At 40.5% G+C, this 22,079-nt stretch overlaps 2 protein-coding genes across 2 annotated transcripts in view; one reads left to right on the plus strand and one right to left on the minus strand.

Moving 5' to 3' along the window:
* Positions 1 to 10,191: 10,191 nt before the first annotated feature.
* Positions 10,192 to 15,522, plus strand: star2 (steroidogenic acute regulatory protein 2). The gene is made up of 7 exons (XM_069664930.1): positions 10,192 to 10,255; positions 10,342 to 10,449; positions 10,532 to 10,662; positions 10,809 to 10,967; positions 11,258 to 11,442; positions 13,812 to 13,905; positions 15,418 to 15,522. Exons 1-7 carry the CDS (start codon positions 10,192 to 10,194, stop codon positions 15,520 to 15,522), a joined length of 846 nt encoding a protein of 281 aa, XP_069521031.1.
* Positions 15,523 to 17,013: 1,491 nt separating this feature from the next.
* The window catches only part of LOC138593450 (A disintegrin and metalloproteinase with thrombospondin motifs 14), a 55,702-nt gene continuing 50,636 nt past the window's right edge, over positions 17,014 to 22,079 (minus strand). The window contains exons 20-22 of the mRNA XM_069664462.1: positions 19,928 to 20,057; positions 19,010 to 19,117; positions 17,014 to 18,898 (exon numbers count right to left, since the gene is read on the minus strand). Of these exons, the coding sequence (XP_069520563.1) occupies positions 18,342 to 18,898; positions 19,010 to 19,117; positions 19,928 to 20,057 (795 nt within the window). The 3' untranslated portion in view covers positions 17,014 to 18,341. The remainder of the gene's footprint in view (positions 18,899 to 19,009; positions 19,118 to 19,927; positions 20,058 to 22,079) is intronic.

Below are 22,079 nucleotides of genomic sequence, written 5' to 3' on the forward strand. Positions count from 1 at the left end.
CTCTTTAACATGGAGTCCTGCTAAATACACAGAAAAAAATGTCCATATGGAAAATGAGAATTTTCAGGGGCTTTAAAATCACCACAAAAATGTTCCAAAACCACATTTCACATATGCAAAGATATTAGTTCAACATATTTCACTTTAAAGTTGTAATCTCAAGGATCTCAGTTTCGTTCACTTTGGCGGCACCTATGGTGATAAACGGTAACGGCGGGCGCACACTTATCCAGACAGTGTTGCATGTGTGATGTCGACGGTTGGCTCCGGTTGTAACTCTTTTTTCACTTATTTTTGAAGTTGTATCTGCAGTCATCGATCTTTTCTTTGTCTGTTCAGCCATAGTAGATTACTGTTTACTCGCAACACTTGCAGAGACAGGAAAAGCAGCCGCTTAGCTCCGCCTACCCTCTCTGGCAGACCAACCACTGCTGGGTGATGGAAAACGCGTCACTAACTGGGCGCCGCATGGGATTTTTTCAGCGAAAGTCGCCACAGACACCCAGTCTGTAATGCTGCAAATGCAAAGGCTTTCATCAGCGGGCCATAGGCTCAGTCACCACTGTGTGACCTCATTCGGCGAGATTATCACTTTATTTTTACACTGAACCCAACATTTAAGGACAGGTGCGGACGCATTAGTGTTTTTTTCCTAGTACTTTTTAAAAAGAATACAGCGTTTGTTTCCATGAAAAAAACATATAACCCCGAGTTCTTTTTATATGACACACTCAGGAAGTGCTTAGGATTTGGAGTACTGCATTTTAAAATGTTGCCATATTTATTCAAGGACAAACAGCGAGCTGCTTGGCATCGTTTATAGTGTGGGTTCACTAACTTTGTTATTAAGGCAGAAGTATTTAAAGCACAAACTTTCTTTCTGCAAACACCTTCAAACATGCAACATAACACAATGCTGCCTGTTATTATGCCAGCAAGGTTTAACGCTGCATGCAGTTACAGTAAAGTGTCTCTTTCAGATGCAAATGCAGGGTCAGCCTGTCCATAGCATCCAGACACAGTGGCCATGGCAAACAAGCGTTGAAAGAAGTTAAAACATCACATTCATACTTACTGAATTGTGTTCTCTTGGAAGGCCTTGTATAGAATCTATAGTGTGGAAAACATCTCTTTCTAAGACAGCAATGGAGACAGGAGAGGAGGTAATCAATATGAGTCTCATTCAGATGCTTTGTGCAAGCCTCTGTTAGAGAACAAGAGACAAGGACAAGTTATAATATTATTACTCAGCTGTTCTGTCTGTGTCAAGAGGCATGTTTGGTATATAGTATGTAAGCCTATCTTTGAGCTAACAGTTCTGCAGAGTTTAGAAGGACTTCATATGTTATGCAAAAGACAACCTTCAGGGCTGAATAACAGAGTCAGCCCAGCGGTGAAAAAGAAAAAGCTGCACTTCCTCAAATGGCCACCTGGGGGAGGCTCCAAAAGTGAGTCAAACCCCATAGCAGAAATAAACATGTTTACTGGATTGAAGCTGGTCTTTAATTAGCCAAATTGAGTCACTGAATTGGACCTCTTGGGCATCCATCCCCTCTTCCATTATGGTTACTTCTGGCTAAAAGAGATGGCCACATCCAATATGCCAAACTCTTGGCTTCAAAGCGGTAGTCCTGCAACCATTGGTTGCTGCCTGGTTGCTGCAGTTATGTCTTTTATACAGTCTATTTTTTGTGACTATTTGAAGGCTGACTTATTTTTTCTGTATCTTCCAAGACTTTTACAAATCACAGATGAAAAATGACCAGGTTTCATCATGTGGCTATATGTATGGTTTGGGTTCGGTTGGGTTTTTCCACAGTTAAATCGTGGAAGAGACCATGGTTTGTGATTACACGTGATAAGGTCAAAGAAATAAAAGCAGTGTTGACTATCAGTTTGAAATGAGTCCACTGATTGCCTCCTACATCCTGTCATAATCACGACAGTTGCTCGAGGGCCTGTCGCTCAAATGTTATGTTAATGTATTTGGGGCACTTCCTGAATGGACTGTTCTTGTGAGGACGCTCTCTTCATCCCACATACATACACATAGAGGACATTATCTAAGTGATGATACATACACTTGCTTTGGTTACATGATTGTAAACAATGATTTGAATCTAATTAACCCTGCGGAAATTGAAGCTACGCTTTGTTGATGGACCCGATATTACATTTTTCAGGTTAAATGCTCGAGGGAGACCAAAACAGCTTGTTAAATGTCTTATGCAAGGTTATAGCGGGACAGAGGTGACTGAGCCATGTCATGAAGGCCAAACAGAGGAGGTTAATACAATTTGAATATCAAAGATTAGACATCATTTCTACATATACAAATTAAACTTGCTGAAGTACAACCATCTGTAACAAATACAGACTACAAGCTGCAACTCACAGGGCCGTGTCCGGGAAGCAGAGGGGCACAGGCCACCTCAAAGCCCCCCCGAGGTGCCACCTCAGTTTACTAAACTATAACTGTTTATTTGCCTAGTCAGATTTTGTGTATACGTCTTAGAAACCAAATAAGTAATGCTCCTGTACCTTAAACACATTTATTTTGTAAGCTAAATCACCCTCCAATTCCCTTCACTCATTCTGCAGTCAGAGCAGTCTGTCATATACTGCCTGTAAGTTTAAAAGTCTTTCACAGCAGCTCACTGACAGCTGCATTGCTATTGGTTTACAGCCAGCTATGACATCATTTAACTGTGAAAAAGGAGCAAGTTGGTGTAGAATTACTCTTTTCAACTTTTACAGTTAAAATGAACATCAGATCACTGTGATTTAGTAGTGTGCTTTTATAGTACACATTTACATCTGAGTCATTTGATCAAGCAGTGTGCTTAGTTGAGTGTTTGTCTGTAAAATTTGAACATATAGATTACTATAATACGTAATATAACTCGGCAGTCCATCCATCCATAAATGCAAATTACCCACTAAACAAACGACTTGTGAGCACGGCGGGGTTTCTTATAAAGTGAAGACGCTTTCCAAGATGCACAGAAACCATCATCTCTCTGTTTATTGTTAGAGACCCCCTCCAGTGAAACTCAAGTGTTTAACCTTGTAAACATCTCCATGTGGTGTTCTTCATGTGCTACAAGACATATCAGGGACAACATCAGCAGTCATCTCCATGGCTGGGCCTGTCTGCTTTTAAACCGCAGTGTACCAAGGACAGGCTGAACAACACGTTTTCAGATTGGCAGGTTTGAGACGTCACAAGCCTAAGGAGCCAATCCCGTTAATGGACAAGGTGACACTATGCGTATCATTATGTGTAACCTATGGCAACAACTTCGGCGAAACGCGAGCCAGCTGTAACCGTCATCGTAATGTTAGCAAACTCACTACTGACTACTAATGTTAACGTTACTACTATTGATTACTACATTTCAAGCCAGCTAAGTTTCAACAAGTTGCCAATAAACGATGGCAGAGACGTGTTTTGTTTTTGCGACGGAGGCGGAGGTTTTAAATTTGCATAGTGGGCGTGGCCTATAAAATAATTATTTTTCATGTAAATCCCATGAAACGTTAATATCAGTGAAGAGAGTAGAGTTTTTCCTTTCCCACACATGTATGAATTTCTATTCTCAAACTGACTTGTAACACACACACACACACACACACAATTGTAAGCTGTCCATTGTGACGGGGGCCTTGACTTAGACAAAGCCAGACGAGATCCAGACTGTGAACATTTCGTTAGAAACACACAGGAACACTGGACATACCGTGTTAACTTCAGAGACGGAGACTTTCTTTTTCTTTCCAACTTTTCAAATTAAATATCAAAACAAATTCCTCCAAATACCAACACCCTGATGATTTCCTCCCAGGAGCACGTGGAAGGGAAATTGCCCATCTCTAGCTTTTCAAAACGTCTGTGTACTTGTTGTTGTTGATGTTTACCTTTACTTGTGTTTTTTTCCTCTTAACTGCTCTGGTATTTGTTCTGTGTTGAGAAAGAACAGTTTTGACCCCGTGAACACGAGGAAAACAGGTGTCTGAATGATCGTTACTTATTTGTCAATCAGTTTTAATGATGCGATTGATGTGTCATCCCTGAAGAGAATCTTTATTTTTTTTTATTTTAACAGAATTTCAAAATAAAATCAAAGACGAGGAAAACAAATACTATACAATCCAAGGAAAGGCAAACTGTTGTCTTATTTGCAGCCTCAATCTTAATACTGTTTAAATGTCCTGATGTTTTAAAGTGCAGATTAACATAAAGGAAAACACATGGCAACATATAAGTGATGGCAAACTAAGTATGACAAAAACAATAAGGATAATAATGCTGATATTATAGAGATGCCTCTGCCTTGTCCTTGACTGCATACAGCAGCATCAGCACAATTAACATCAATAATCCTTTGTGGCTTTCAAAAGCTACTTTTACATTATGTCTCCTTTACATTATATTGTCAATAAGAGAATCACTAAAAAAAATGAATTGATGTGTTGATGCAGCCGCTGATGGCATGCACAGTGAGAGAAACACGAAGGTCGATGTGAATCTAGTGTGACTCTCAGGATTCATTCTCAGCGCTGCCATCTTCACAGTGTTTGCCCTTGGGTGGATTATTGACTCAGCCTGTCAGAGTCAAAGGGGCCTAACACAAGAGCCTTTGTTGTCTTAATGAACTGTGAACAATTACAGTTCGGAAGTCGATGAAATGACTGCAAAGACTCACAAAAGATTCATAAGAGGAAGTGCTGATGCACCGGTACGCAGCCACATGAAATGAGTACAAAACGGCAAGATAACCGAAAATCAGACAATGACCAGACAAATGTACACAAGGACATGCAAAAGGATCACTAAGAGAGAAAAGAGACATAAAACGACTACAAAGAGACACAAAATGACTACAAAGAGACACAAAACGACTACAAAGAGACACAAAATGACTATAAAGAGACAAAAAAGTACCAAAAAACCCCCAAAATGACTGCAAAGAGGCCCAAAAAGGCAACACAAAATGACCATGAACGAACATAGACAATGATAAAACAACCCACAGAAGCAACAAAATTGATTTAAAAAAAATGATGGATGTTGCCAACAAAGTAAAACTAAAAAAGTTAAAGTAAAAGTAGCCTTTGGAACAGCCACATCAATACACTCAGAGAGTGAACCATTAGTATCTCTTTAATGCAGCTCATTATAATGGATTGTAGTGGAGTAACAGGCTCTCATAGAGCTGCAGCGCGAGTCCTCACAAGGACAAACACATTAGCTAATACATGATACTTCTTCTTTACTTTGCTAAGTTAATGTAAGTAGAACATTACCATAATGGTCGGAGTACTCGGATTTTGTTTTTTTTTGTTGTTTTTTTGGCCTTTTGGCTTTATTTATAGGACAGCTGAAGATAGACAGGAAATGTTGGGAGTAGAGAGTGGGGGATGACATGCACAAATGATTGGCAGACCGGGAGTTGAGCCTGCGATCAGTGCGACGAGGACTGTAGCCTCTGTACATGGGGCGCCTGCTCTACCAACTGAGCTAAACAGCGCCCCAGTACTCTGATTTTTAATGCAAAGAATAATGTGTTTATGTATGTGATATGTGCTAACTGATTAATTAACTTAATTTAAGAAGCTTGGTTTTTCTGCTGTAAAGACTCAACTAATCCAGACAAAATACCACCCATAATTCTCTGCTGCAGTATGAACCCAAATGACCTCTAAGGTCAGCAGTGATCTGTTGATTACACCCAGAATTGATTCCAAGCCAAGTTTTTTTTTACCATGCTGCCTGGATCAGTAACAAACTTCCAGGACATTCATGCTTTTATTTATTCCTTCTATCGTTCATTTCTTCATTCTGTCATCATTCATTCATTATTTCATGTGTTCATTTTGTCGTTCATTCATTCATTATTTCATGTGTTCATTCTGTGGTTCATTCATTCATTATTTCATGTGTTCATTTTGTGGTTCATTCATTCATTATTTCTTGTGTTCATTTTGTGATTCATTCATTATTTCATGTGTTCGTTCTGTGGCTCATTCATTCATTATTTCATGTGTTTATTTTGTGGTTCATTCATTCATTATTTCATGTCTTTGTTCCGTGGCTCATTCATTCATTCTTTCATGTGTTCGTTCTGTGGCTCATTCATTCATTATTTCATGTGTTCGTTCTGTGGCTCATTCATTCATTATTTCATGTGTTTATTTTGCGGTTAATTCATTAGTTATTTCTTGTGTTCATTTTGTGGTTCATTCATTCATTATTTCATGTGTTTGTTCCGTGGCTCATTCATTCATTATTTCATGTGTTTGTTCCGTGGTTCATTCATTCATTATTTCATGTGTTCGTTCTGTGGTTCATTAATTCATTATTTCATGTGTTTATCTTGCGGTTAATTCATTAGTTATTTCATGTGTTCATTTTGTGGCTCATTCATTCATTATTTCATGTGTTTATTTTGCGGTTAATTCATTAGTTATTTCATATGTTTGTTCTGTGTCTCATTCATTAATTGTTTCATGTGTTCATTTTGTGGTTAATTCATTAATTATTTCTTGTGTTCATTTTGTGGTTCATTCATTCATTATTTCATGTGTTTGTTCCGTGGCTCATTCATTCATTCTTTCATGTGTTTGTTCTTTCTTTCCTTCAATCATTCTTAATTCATCAAATCTCTCGTTTGTTCTCTTGTTCTTTCGTTCTTCATTTATTCATTCATCTCTGAACCAGCCTCTTTTCAGAGTAGGAGCAGGTAAAAATGTCCCTAAACTCCATGGTCGTTACAAGTCAGCGTGCCTTTGGTAAATTATCAATTTCCAGAATCAAACATTATCTGATTTAATTCACTTGTTCACTCTTTTATTACTAATTTAGATTCACCTTTTATTTAGAGGCACTTCACCTCTCTCTTCTATGATTTGAGATATCAGCGAATGTGTGTGTGTGCGTGTGTGTGTGTGTGTGTGTGTGTGTTAAGGGGGGGTTGTATCTGTGAAATACTTGGTAGAGGGCCCAGTGCCGCCCTCTCCTCTCAGTGCTGCCTTGTGAGGAGTGTTGCTGATAGAGCAGCTGCCTCTTATCTCCCAGAGCCAACAGGTGTCCTTGTGAGAAGCATTGATGACGTGAATGCTGAACTTCACCTGCTGACCAGGCCGGCAGACCTCAAACTGAGGTCACGCCACCAGGAGGGAGGTAAAGCAAGGACTTGTTTGTGGATATCAGGGAGGATGCTCAGTATGAATACCTTAATCATTCCCTAAAGGAGCATGCGATAAAGTGCATCTTTAGAACCAATTCAGGCCGTGTGTCAGGATACTAAGAGTTGTTTCAGACTGCAGGAAAATCCGATCTGATCTGCAACAAGTTAAATGATACTTCATTCTCTGGTGGCGCGGCATTCCAAAGTAAGAGCATGACAAATGGAGATCCATGATCGTGTCCTTCAACCAATTGCATTTTTCATGTTGTGCTGCAAAAAGGGAAAGGGAAACTGTTGCGAGTAGCACAAAGATTCGGCTCAGCAGCTCTGATGCAGTTCTGTCACTCTGGATTTACTTTGTAGTTATGTGGCACGTTGTAAGGGAAGTAAAGTCCAATTTGGACCTCCATATTCAAAAGTGTGTGTAGATATCCAATTGCAATTACATTTTTAACCACCTCCAAATGTTGCCTGTATATGACTTGCAAAAAACACAAAGTTCTTTCTCTCCAGACCTTCCAAGAACCAATCAGGACACGCCAAAAAAACAGATTTGGGCTTAAAGTCTGAACAAGGTCCTAAGTGTCTCTCAACCTTGACAACATTAGGGAAATGATCCCTACAAAGATCATCCTTTTTTTAAAGAGTAAGATCCTTTTTTGTGTAACCAGGAACAGTAGTCTCGCTCAAGGAGAAGTCTCGTTTTAAAATCTCGTGGGTGCGGAGATGTTACCTGAACCTGTTGTCGGACACCTGGAGTAACAATGTGAGCCTGTTAGCGGCATAAACAAGCACTTTTAGTGGACGTACTTTGATCGGGCGTGTTGCCCCAGGGGATTATGTTGCAGCCATTGCAGCCGTATTGCAGCTACGGCAGAGGCCATCTACTGGACCGATTCCAAAAGTTTTTGTTCCTATGAGTCATTTCGACACACAAATTTGTAAAAAAAATAGAGCCCAGGTTTAAAAATACCGAACATCTCCTTTAAGTCATTATCAATGTTTTTCCATACCTTCAAAGACAGTTGAGGATGTTTCATAGTCTACAATTGTGTGGAGCTAAAACAAAATCAGATAAATCAAGCTTGCAAAAATAATTTCTTGTTAATGGGCTCAGCATGAACATTTTATCATTCCCAAAATGAGTATGTGACGAAGTGCAACTTGAGTCTGTGTCAGGATGCCAAGTGGCACCACAAGTGTTTCTCAGCTGTGAAATGAGAGTTGAGTCTCATTAATATGCATTTTGTCTATGACGTGCAGACCAAGTTTAACTTTAATTCTAATAAATGATCAAACTCTCAAAAATAAATCACAGCATAAAAAGAAACAGACCAAACTGACTATCACTGTAATTCACACTGAAATATTCACATCCTGCTGCTCTAACATTCCTGGTTGTTGGGGGAGGGCTGATGAAGGATAATGATATTGAATCCCGGGAATTCTCTCACAGAAGGAAAGAACAGACAGCCCCTTCCTCTCCTCTGACCACCTTCATCTATCTCCATGTATGTTGGCACAATTTGCACTATTAATTCTCTTAGTCTACATCATACTAGACATCTGATTAGCATTTGGCCCTGTGGGAACCCCATAATTATTATTTACAATGGAAATGATTCTTTTGAATCATAGTAAAGGGTGTTAAAAATTCAGTCTTTTCTTCTATTCGACAATCTCAAACTCCAGGGATTGATTAGATCTCTTAAAAGCAGCACAAACATCCATACATTAGCATCTTTTTTACATTAAGCACTTCAGGTTTATCAGTTAATTCGTCCTTATAAAGCGGCTCTAATCTTCTCTGTCTTTCAGGGTCACATTTCAGGGCTCGGCCCAAAGTTAACTTAACGTTGTCAGCTTCTCTATGGTCCCTCAAGACCTTTAACCCTTCCAGCTTCCAGTACTGCAGCAGCAGAGGTTCCTGCCAATTAGTGCAAAGGGCTTGTAGCAAAAATGATCACCTCAGACACCTGAATATATGCTGTTAATTTCTGGCATCTCATGTGTTTGACCGTAATGATTCTCTCTGCTAATGAGGTCATTTCTTATCCCCACTGTGTGGTAGAGAAGTGTCATGGAGGACACACAAAAAATTCAAATTAATTTAGCTTAATTTATCACCTACACACCACTAAACATAAAGCTTTTTACTTTTAAGATGGACTGACATATTGGATTTAATTCGATTATTATTACTACATTCAAAAGGTATGTAAATGCAGTTTAGCATCTAACCAGGTAGTGCTAGCGGTAGCATATTGTAGCAACTGCTAAAAGCAGATGGAGACGTGTCGTCCATCTATACATACAGTCATTGGTTGTAACTGTATATAAAGATGGCGACGCGTTTCCATCTGCTCCCATTGTACGAAAGTGATGCCAAAATAGCCCCTGTGATAGGCGATGGAGAGATCGGCGAGTGGCGCTGCGGTAACAACTTCCGCTAACCAAAACACACACTTAACTTACCGAAAAAACAGCAAGGATCTCGCTCACCGGCGTGTTAACAGCAGAACAGCTTCTGTGTGTCGGTCTGAGGTTAACGTTCACAGGTATGGAAACTTCAATGACTGCGGTGATTGTTTTTGTTACGTTTCCTCTCACTAAAAAATTCTTAATGATAAACTCATCTTTTTCAGAATTGATCACCTTTTAAACACAAAAGCTGAACATTCAGTTCTTACAAATAAAGAGGAAATCATGTGTTATGCTTTAAACTATATGCATAATTGCAAAATTACATTTTTTCCCCTTCATTTAAATGTATTATATATCAAATATATGCTCAATAATCAAAGCTCAACGTGTCAGATTTTCCTCTCTTATATCCAGTGCTGTGTTTAGGTTACAAAAAGCTCTTGTCAAGTGTGGCCTTCAGAACAAAATTCAGAGCAGGTCCTATCTCCTCCTTATCTCCGTGGAGCGTCCTTCACAGGCAGTATAAAGACTGAAGAGCTGCTCTAGTGCTTCGCTGTCACCGCCAAAGACAGACAATATGCTGCCTGCTGTTGTAAAGCTCTGCTGTGGAATCTCCTACCCGCACCTGAGGAGCATGGCAGGTACACACTCTCAATGATCTTAAAAAAAAAAAGGGATGCATTAAAGGTAAGCAAACTGAGCGTCTTGCATCTGTTCAATCCTGCAGGACTTCAGCGTGCAGCTGTGGCAGTGATAGGCAAGGAGATCTCGCACCTGCAGAGGTGGGGACGCATCCAACATTTCATAGGAACACATGCTGGATTCAATCACAGCGGTGAGAAACACAGCTCTGTTTGTGTCATGAAGATTGTGAGAGTGAAGTTGTTGAGAGGTTACTTAACGGGGATGTTTTGCAGAGCCCAAACATGAAGACATAAAGCCAGCGCGAGAAGATCAGCTGTTCTACGTGCAACAAGGCCGAGAAGCGATGAGGAAGGCTCTCGGTATATTGGAGGACAAAGACGGATGGAAAGTGGACATCACAGAGGTAGGTTGTTCAATTGCAGCCCCGACTTGAGTGACATCTTCATTACAGGACCTTGTACCTTCTCCAAAGTTCATTTTCACGCTATGAAAGAACCCACGACTTTCAATTATAACACTTTCTTTGTTGTTTGCTGCCTCTTCTTTCAGAGCAACGGGGACGTGATCTGTAGCAAAGTGATGCCGGGGAACAGGAGGGTCTTCAGGCTGGAGGCCGTCCTGGAGGGCAGCGTGGAGGAGCTCTATGACATCTTGTTTGTGAGAGTGGAGGAGATGCACCTGTGGAACCCGAGCTTACAGCACATCAAAGTGAGCTGGTGACCTCTGAAAAAATACACTAGATATTTCATAGCCTGTGAAACTGCAACCTTTAAGTAACAACATAGACCTGCTATAAACCCCAAATCACAAATCTCAATCTATGCCAGTTGGCTTTTCAATCTGCACAGCACATACACCCTTGAGAGAGCCTCAATTCAGAGGCTGTTAACAGAGACAAACATTAAAGAAAACCCAAGAGAGGCATCTCTCTTCCAGGACGGAGACACGACAATAGGCTTTCCAAACTAATCTGGAAATCTGTGTCTCTTGTCTTGTAGGTTCTGAAGCAGGTTGGTCCCGAAACAATGGTCACTCACGAGGTTTCAGCCGAGACAGCAGGAAATCTGATTGGCCAGAGGGATTTCTTGAGCGTGAGGCACAGCTGCAGACAACAGTCCCGAGTTTATCTCGGAGGAGCAGCGATCCAGCTGGAGTCGTTCCCACCTCAGGCGGGCTTTGTGAGGTAGGATGATGCAGCCAAGACACAACTCGCAATGTCACTAATCCACTTGTGTGTCTCGTGCGTGACTAATATTTTATCAGATAGATATCAGAGGATTTAGAAGATTATGAGGATGGAGGAATAGCCAGTATATTTAAAGTGCTTCTTGGCAAAGTTAAGGATGCACATTTCTGCAGTTGTGTTTAACAAACAAGACTGGTGCAGGGTGAAATCACACATGCACCAAACAAACATGTCAGTGCTCCGGTGATGTTTGCATGTATTTAAATTATGTAGAATCAAACATTTGGTCAATTTAAATGAGCCTCATTGACAAATAAGTCCAATTTAACAATGGCACTAATGGCCACAGGTTGTTAAAGTGAACATACGTTTAATTACCTTGTAAAAATCCTCCCAAGGCGTCTCCTCCTTCTCCCTGATTAAAAGTTCCTGAATCTGCATAGGCCCCGCCCACTGTGCACATTTCCAGCCGCCAGACAAAACACGTCTCTGCCAACGTTTAGCAGCATCTTGATGAAACTAGCTTGAAATGTAGTAATTAGTAGTAGTAACGTTAACGTTAGTAGTCAGTAGTGAGTTTGCAAAAATTACAACGACCGTTACAGCTGGCTCGCGCTTCGCCGAAGTGGTTGCCATAGGTTAACATAACATAATGATATGCATGGCGTCACCCCGTCCATTAACGTGATTGGCTCCTTAGGCTTGTGACGTCACAAACCTGCCAATCTGAAAACGTGTTGTTCAGCCTGTCCTTGGTACGCTGCAGTTTAAAAGCAGACAGGCCCAGCCATGGTGATGACTGCTTATGTTGTCCCTGATTGTATTTTGTCAACAACACATTCAGACTGGGCCTTCGTCACCAGAAGCTCACTTTCACTCTCTCGTGCACTAGCATGCTATGGGTTAGCCCATAAGTGATGATTTATATTATATTTGTAAAAGTCTATATTTTATTTTTCTAGGAAAATCCAACTTATTATACCTTTTAAAAAGACAAAATTTCCAGCGATTAAATCAACAATTTCACCTTTGTTTCACTGAAAACACAGAAAAATTAAAACTGTCTCTAGGCTGAACAGCCCGCAGTCAGTTATTAAAACGTTTACATAAATAAATATAAAATAAGGGGTTATATTGGCCCATAAGGGGCACCTTATTTCAGGATGCGAGGAGCACTTATGGAGGAAATGAATGGGAGTGTGTTTTTATGCAGATGACCTGCTCCTGCTGGATAGCTCGAGGGGGGGATCGGTTTAACTGTCCGCCCCCCCCCCGACTTCCGGCTCATCAGCTGGGGCTGGAATTGAACTCAGGCAGCATGAGAGCGCAGCGCTCGCAGCAGGGAGTAGAGCTGTTGAGATGCATAAATTGCACTCAACTTCAAAGCTTGCGCTGTATTGGCGTAAGCTTAATATCTTGAGTAATCGGGACTCTTGGGCAGGTAAAGGTTTCAAGAGATGTCCTATTAGTGATGCTTTCAGCGAATACAATCCATTCTTTGTGAATTCGCCCGTAGGACTCGGTGACAATGCTACAATATTGATAGGCTGTCAAATACATACAGCGCTCTAAACGGATTTCCCTGCCAGTTTGAGCCACTGCATCATTGTTTCATCTCAATCTGTCATCAATCACTTTACCTTTTTAGGGCTATGTTGTATTCTTCAGTTAATCAGATATTGTGATCTATCATCATGCGATCGTCTTGCAATATATCAATTATCGCAGAATCGCTCTTAATCACTGAAATTCTTTCCTCTAGAATTGTAAAAATGGGGCCCATACAATAGTTTTGTTTGGAAATCTAGAAAGACCTGATTCTAAACGAGATCATAAGAATGAGCAGTAAAATCGTTTGACTGGACATGAAATAACTGAGCAGCATTCCCAGCACACTAACCTAAATAACTTCAAGTAGCCTTGGATACATCACACACACACACTACACAACCATTACAGCCAATTACCTTCAGATGGCTGATATAAATCACTCCAATCTCAGGCTGTGTGGCTAATGCCATCATTAATGCTCGAGCTAGTCCGAGTACTTAACCTACTGATTATCTCTTTATCAATTTTATTCACGCTTGCTCTTTGAACTATTTTAAGCCCCAATTATATGTTGTTTACTTTTATTTTGCAGTCTGTCCTGTTATGTGATTATATGCAATTTTATGTGGTGTTAACGCCAGTTAAAATTTGTAAACAAACACACAGAAGTGAAATATTTAGGACAACTTAACACACAAGAAATATTAAGTGCAACTTAAATGTTCTAGTTTATAAGTAGGACTGCGCAGTGTGGACATAATAAATAAACCTTGGTTGAATGCGAAGTATTGATGAGTTTGTTTGCATGTTTGCAGAGCTGAGGATGGACCAACCTGCATCATCATTCAGGCTCTGGACGACAACACAGGAAGGATCCGCTTCACGTGGCTTCTGAATATGGACGTAAAGGTAAATTCATATTTATTGTGTTTTCCATTTTGTTACCGATAACAGGAAACCCTTCGGCAGACTCTAAATGTGTGCAATATTCATTTGTTGCAATGAGCATGAGCGTTGAGATGAGATGTGAGTGTGCTGGTTTCGCTCCAGTACTTTTTTTTATCTTCTCAGCTGCTTTGATTTGCCATTTTAATTAACATGCAGACATACAATCGTCGATTTCAGTCAAACGTCACACTAAAATGACGTGCAGACTGGGACCATCAGGCTGGAGTTATCACTGTATAAATCACTCCCAACGTCTGATTTCAGGGTCTGCACTTTAAGATGTACGCAGTGTAAATAATAAGATACTGAGTATGCAATTTTCAGGTAGCTACAGAAAAAAAAGAATATACAATCACAACTCAGTGTGCCTGAGACCTTCGCTCGGGGAGGTGGAGGGAATAAATAGCACAATCAATCATCAGCAGCATGGCAGCCGTGGAGCGAGGAGGTAGTGGCTCCGTTAATGAACTGCTGGAAGGTCTGTGGAGCGAGATGAAGCTGAGGGGTTCCGATGGGACCTGATTTAAGCTGCATTTTAAAAAAAAGCAGTCATAGTAATGACACATGATGTGTGCAGTATATGTGTAGATAATAATAAATACATACAGTTCACTCATAACCATGCCTCGAAGCTCCCTCTCCTCCCTACTACTGTGTCTTTTGGGAGGTAATGAACAGCAAATAGAGCAACATAGCTGATGATAAATATCTCACTGTATATTATTTTGATAAAAACTCTACACTTCTTTTTCTTCACTTGATACGGGTTAGCTTTAGTCAGTAAAAGGGCACTCAAAGTAATAATCTCGAAGAGATCAGTTTCGTTCTCTTTGGCGGCACCTTATGGCGATAAACAGCAATTGCAGGAGTAAACTTCCCAGATAACCAGACGTCTGCGGTTGGCTCCCTTTGTCACGGTCGTGACTCTTGATTTTCCTCGCTGACGGTCGCTTTCCCTTTTAGACTGTTTGCCTTCATCTGAGCGTCGGGTTTGTTTCTTTTTCTTGTAGTTGTAGTTGTATCTGCAGTCATCGATCTTTTCTTTGTTTGTTCAGACATAGTAGATTACTGTTTACTCGCAACACTTGCAGAGACCGGAAAAGCAGCTGCTTAGCTCTTTGCTGCAAATGCAAAGGCAGCACAAAAGTCCACTGTCTTAATTTAGCGTGTTAGCATGCTACTGTTGCAACCAATGACTGTATGGTTGCAGCTACTCGTTAGCTAACAAAAAGCACAGCTGAGGTTTATGGGATTGTCATTAGTTATGCAGGTATTTGATTATAAACCAAAGTATGCATTTCCTGTTACAGGTCACAGAGTGGAAAATACAGTACTTTTGAGCATTGAAGTTGATTGTTGACCTTCAAAATAAAAGTTTTATTAAAGCCATGATTTTAAAAATTGCCTTTTACTCATCGGGGCACAAAGTCTACAAAGTCTTGCCCTGCCTAACAAAGATAATGTCATTCTCAGGGCTGGCTGCCGAAGTCCATTGTCAATCAGGCTCTGCCCCGGGCACAGCTAGATTTCACCAGACACCTCCGCAGACGTCTCGCAGCGAGCGCCACCCTGGGCTGACTAAATCTATGTGTGATTCCCACATGGCAGCAGCACCCTCTCATCACTCAGGGGAAGACGGGGAGACAGAGACACGGTGATAGCCTGGCTGCCTAACGGAGTGCCGCCCTTTCAGCGAGAGCGGAAGCGCTCCCCGGAGGAGACGCTCAGCCTCCGCGCTCCGCAGAGACGAGCACCAGCAGCCCCAGCGCCAGCCTGGCAGAAAGAAGCTGGCTTATTATAGGAATTAATGTCACAGTGTGCCACTTGAACCTCATTATGATCTCCTGATTAGGAGTCATCATAGACTGGATGAGTCCCTGAAATGACTGGAAGAAATGAATAAAGTGATTTGATGTGCCAATTTAGCCTGATTCATCCTTCTTTATCACATTGAAAAAGGTTAAAAATATTGATTACTTCATAAAAAGAAACAACATAATAGGCGCCTCTTCTGGAGCAAAACTCAGTGAATTAAATTTGTCAAGTTACACTTGAATGGAAGGTTTTATAAAACCAGTAATGACTTAAAATAAACGGAGGCTTCACAACAAAGACATGAAAAGAAAACAAACAAACAAAATGTGTTTTCTTTCAAATGTGTTTTACTTTTTTCTCCATGTCACTTAAAAATTCAATAAATATTAACATTTAAAGCTTTCATTCACGTACGTATATACAAGAACTATACAATAAACATAATGATGTTATGAACTGCAATGCAGGAATGGTGTGACAGTATGACCAACCACAGTCGCCTGTATTTTTTTCCAATTGCATCATACCTTCTGTTTTATTCCTGGTGGTTAATTTCTTTTTATAACCGGAAAATTTACACTATATACATTATTATCTGAAAAATATACCAGTAACAAAAGAAATAATAACATAATGGGTTTTTTTCTTCAAATGTTTTTAAAGCGTAAGTGACTGACTTCTACAAAGGCAGACAGAGGGCATGCTACAGTGGGGATGCCATCATTTTTTTTTTTAAACCAGTGAAATAATCACCAGTATGTTGGATTTGGGAACAGTAACAAAAAAAAAAAAAAGAGCACCGGGGACAGAGACGCCACGAGGCGCCCTGTCTGGAGTGATGGATACGGAGGGTAGAGTGTGCCAACTGGAATAATTACAGAGATAACAGGTGTTTACCCTGTTCAGTTCAATACATTCTTAACTCAGATACATTTTAAACTGATGAAATAAATTTGCATCTAAATGACAAATTAAATAGACAAATGATGAAGGACATTTTGGGAAATAAGCTCTTTCGCTTCCTTGATGACAATTTGATTATGAGTTTGGTAGCACTCTAATGCCTGTAAACATGAAATACTTATAATGCAAGGGAAACACTACCATGCCTTAACTTAAGTGGAGAGATACATCAATCAAAACCTCTAAAAAATAAACACAATTTTTAATAACTAATTAAAGGGGCGGTATTAAGTTAAGGTAAGTATTATGCTGATTTCAAGCTTCATATTTCACTCTGTGATACCTGCTTAGTATAATTAACTGTTAAATGTTTTTTTTCTCACTCTGGTGCTCTGTGCAGGCCCTCATACAACTCAGTCAGCTCTGTCCCTTTAAGAAACCCCGCCCCTACAAGCCCACTTTCTTTTGATTGGCCAGCTCTCCGAAGCAGCTGAGGCTGAACTTTGAGACACAAAGTGTAGAAAAAACTGTGAAACCTGCAGACTGAGCTGAGAAGCCTGGGGCCTGCATACTTTTACCTACAGATTTGAAACTTCCCCCACGTTTAGTCTGGACATCTAACCTTGTAACATACATGTAACGTAATGAAACGTTTCCCTGTAAGTTAGTCAAGCTAGCAACTTCACGGCGACGACAAGACTCCAGGGAGTCACTGTGTCCAACTGAAAAAAATAACCTGTTTTGCATAAAGATTAAACAAACAAGACACAACATGTTATAGTTAAAAGAGCTAATATGTGAATTTGCAATGCTAACGGTCTCAACCGGCTTCCAGGCTTTTTTGGTTAAGCTAACAGCCTCCTAGCCTTCATAGCTAATTCACAGAGAGTTGCATCAATCTTTCCATTTACTGCTCAATGTAAAAGTGAATAAGCATATCTGTCAAACTTTTGTAAATTGGAAACTTAACCTAGCAGTAATAGTGAGAGACATTGGTCAATTTTAACAGTTGTTGGTAATATTTTCTGTTTTAGAATTCGATTTATTCTCAGCATTTTATAACGATTTATATTAACTTATGTATTTATAAAGGGCTAAGAAATTACGATAAAAATTATCCATCTTTTTTAATTAAATGAATTATAAAATTCAAACTTGCCAATATATTATTGATTGTAAAAGACAGGGTCTATAATTATTCTGATGGCACACTTTCGTCTCCATATCTAACACATGCACCTCGAAAACCATGGCCTTTGACCTCTCCTCAAATGTTCACAATACAAGTTCAATAGTAGTTCTAATGCACTTGAAAAAACAGTCAACTGTACACAGATAAAAAACATGAATGTAGCAATGCAGTCATCACATTTTGAGCACGTCTTGTAGTCGTTTTAGTTTTACAGCACCTGACAACGTTTTTTTTTTTCTCCTTCCGTTTCATATTTGAAGCACAGGGGGGGCGGAGCCACGCTGCGCACAGATCACTCTGGAGTTTAGATGAGGTAACCATCGCTGGTCTGGTCGTAGTTCACTGGAGTGGGAAAAAGAAATCTTTGTAAAAAAAAACAAAAGGAAAGAAAACATCTGCAGCGAGACTGCGAGTCTTTGAGGTGCTGCAAAGCTGATGTTCGAGATCGTCTCGCTGAGCAGCACGTTCACAACATGGCTCGCTGTTTCTAAACCGACAGGGTTCTGTGACTCGAGTCCCTCTCGGATCCTAAATCGTCCCTTCTTGACCTGGCAGCGACTGGGCCTAAAGTGCTGTTTGGACTGTGCTCTTTAGAGGCACCTCCACTGGAGTCCGCTGTGGGCCGCGCTGGCCCTGGAGGTAGAATAGGCCCCGGGTCTGAGTCTCCCCTCCCAGCTGTGAGGAATGAATCGCTGGTGGGACCCTGGGGCGGAGCAGCACCTGTGGAAGACGAGGCTTCGGCGGCGGCGGCGGAGGTGGTTGGAGGCGGAGCGGTGGAGCGAAGCCGCCTGCCATTGGATTTAGTGGTTTGCGGCGGGTTTTGGGTCGTAAACGGAGCTTTGGGTGATGCAGCGTGAGGAGAAGCAGAGGTCTCAGGTTCAACTGAAGCCACAGGTGGGTTCAGGAGGTCAGGAGTGTGTGTGGCAAATAAGTCTTTCTTGTTACAGGACTCACAACAAAGCTTATTATATCCAGGGATGGAACAATAACGGGCGAGAACCTCCATTTGACAGAAAATCGATTTATCCCCCAGACATGGCTCATCTAGAAATAACAAGAGAGAGGACGTCACCGAAAGAAGATTGAAAGTGAAACACATTTTCTGCAGATGATTCTATTGGAAATCAAAACGATTCGTGAAACATATCGCCTTACTCGAAGAGATTTTGTGGACAGGGTTTTCAGGATCCCTTTGGTGCACGGCTTCGTCTTTTATTGTGGAGTTTTCCATCGTTTCAACTGTGAGAGAAGACACCGGCTGTCCTGGAGTGGAGGACAAAAAAAACAAAACCTAAATAAAGCCTTCAAACAGCAGCCACCAGACACAAAAACCTCCTGACAACCTTTGCTGCTGCGAGAAAGCAGAGCTGTGTGGTTAGAGCCCTATAATAACGCTCTGTGCTATTTACAGAGCGCAGAGCACAACCTGGACAACTTCTTCTTCTTCATGTTTTTTGATTAAACCCCCCCCACCATCGTTTTGCACTCACTCCCTGTGCAGTAAAAAGAGAAGATTGGTAGCCCTCACCTCTTTGAAGAGGAAGGAAAAGCTGCAAAGAGAGTATCCGTCGGGACTCTTTTCAGACCTCTAAACATACTCCAAAGGGTTTTTACAGCTAAACAACACAAAGGACCATGGGTAAAATGAAAAACATGGTCCAATTAAATTTATGCACATTTCCTCCAGGGGTAATAAATATGTTTCAGGCTTATTTTGATCATAGCTGATGTGTGAGTTGATTGTTACACTCCTTAGAAATGATAAATTTGCTAATTCCTGTAACAGACTTAATTAGAGTTAATTATCCTGAGAGACAAAACCATTAGTTCACTTTTATCTGGCAGTGAAACAATGTCAAAAAAACATCAAACATCAAAATCATTATACATCATAATCTCCTGCCAAATTATGACTTAACTGACGCAGCAGGCAATCCTTCAATGAAACATATTCAGTGTCACTTCTTTACTGTCGTCTTCCTGCATCAATCATGAAAAGGAAATGACTCGATCATGCAGCGCAGCTTCTCTACTTTGGTGAGTATCTTCCCCCTGGTTACACGCGGATCTCACCTGGACATGTGTTCAGGTTGCAGATGAGGACAGTCTCCGGCTTCTCGCCCTCACATTCTCCGATGGTGTTGTCGCTGGCCTTGCAAACCACCTGCCTTTGCTGAATCCCCTCTCCGCAGGTCACCGAACACTGCCGCACCATAACACATGAACACACACAAATAGAAAGAAAAGAACCTCATTAAGCTACAGGTAACTTGTTAATTAACAAAATTACAGAAGAATGAGGCATAGCAGTGTCTAAGCTCTTGTAATGGTTTTCCAAATACAACATTTAAAGCTGGACACATTTATCCAATCAATTCAGAGTGCATGACATGCTTATGACAGACTGAGTTAGTTCTTAGCTACTGACAAATTTCAAATAACAAACTGGTTTACTAAATCTGGTTGCACCAATGAAAAGTTAGGATTGTCTAACCTAGCAAAGTCGTTGTTCGGAGGCATATGTAGCACTCTGACAGTGTAAACAAGAGTTACCGTAGCGTCATGAGCTGTGTTATCGGTGGCAAAAACTGTTGTTAGTGTGGCAAAATATATATTTAACTTGAGGCTAGTTCGAGTATTTTTGGCTGACTGCCAGGGATAGCCCTACACATGGGTCTATATGTGACTGACTGACTGAGTGAGTGAGTGAGTGACGGTACTTTCAGAGCCAAATAAAGTAAAAAAATAACAACGGCCCGGGCTACACTTCAAATTAAAAGCATTGTGTACAAACGAGGGGAGTAAGAATGCCAGATCGGTGTTTTACTTTGAAAAAGCATACCGGAACTGTTGACATACTTTACTCTCCATGCCTGTGACTTTTACTACAGGAAGAGATGTTAATAGTGCCGTCAGAGATCAATGGGACTCATCACAATCATTTTTACCGTGTATTTTGACCGAGAACCGCGCACAGCTCGCGGTAAAAATAGGCGAGCCTCCTATTCTCTACTTCTTCGGCGCGTGAGTCGCGCACGCCACGCTTCCAGTGTTGCCCACAAAAATGCACATTGACCTGATGTGGTCAGCCACATACTAGGTTTTAGTCTTGTTAAAAGTACGACCTATTTAATTTATTTGAGGGTCTAAATGACAAAAAGGCACAAAAAGTTTAGGCTTTTGTCCAGTAGATTGTCTCAGCCTGGAGCCATGAAACAGCCTCCAATGGCTGCAGTGTAATCATCGGGGGACACTGCACCCAATCAAAGTATGTCCAATAAAAGTATTTGTTTTTACCAAGGACAGCTGTGATTATTATTCTACATCTCTGGAGACATTATACACAAAAAATCCTGTTAAGAAAGATCCTTTTTTCTTTAACATGAAACATAAGTCTAACTCAAGGAGACGTCTCGCTCTGAAATCTGTCAAAACATGACTTTTATCTCTCCAGGGAACGTTTCTATTATGTTGTCAGACATAACAGCAATCTGAGATCGTCAGAGCCAAAACACACAGCTTAAGTAGACATACTTTGATCGAGCACATATGCCCCGAGGATTGTGTCGCAAGATGCATTTCATTTCGCAGCTGCCAGCAAATGCAATCTACCTATCTATTTTTATCTTTTAGTTATTTAGACTTCCATATATATGAAAAAAATAAATATCCTCTAACTGCCATATGAACACAGAGAAGTCTGTGTTTCAAAGTACAGTAAAATGTGGTGTTTAAGACGCACTTTTAATACATTTTTTTGGCTGTGACTATATACCGGTGCGACCAATGTAACAGTCCTGCTAGCTACCGCACCGGTAGCTAGCAGGACTGCAAACTCGACATGGCGAAAACAGATGGTAGGATGTAATTTGTGTGTGTTTTGAATGTGTTTCAAATGAAAATACATTGAAATAGTGTTGAAATAACTTGTATACATGTTTTTATTAATACATGGCTATAGAAAATCTTTTCCCTCTGAGATACCCCCAAAACAGACTGCGATTTATATTCTGGATTTTATGGTAAGTAGTATTTATGTACATACGTTTGAGAGGGAAATATCTGCTAATCGATAAGCTAACCCAACCAATATTATTTGGTAATTTTTGTCGAATGTGATTTGAAGTTAACATTTTTATAAAACGGAAATCAAATCAGGTCAGACATTTGACCAATAATTATGTATTCTTCAGTCTGAATAGTCATTTATCAGCCAGCTAAAATT

The sequence above is a fragment of the Semicossyphus pulcher genome, unplaced genomic scaffold, assembly GCF_022749685.1.
Source record: "Semicossyphus pulcher isolate SPU_LCO1_2020_fin unplaced genomic scaffold, fSemPul1.0.p SCAF_16, whole genome shotgun sequence".
NCBI classification, from domain to species: domain Eukaryota; kingdom Metazoa; phylum Chordata; class Actinopteri; order Labriformes; family Labridae; genus Semicossyphus; species Semicossyphus pulcher.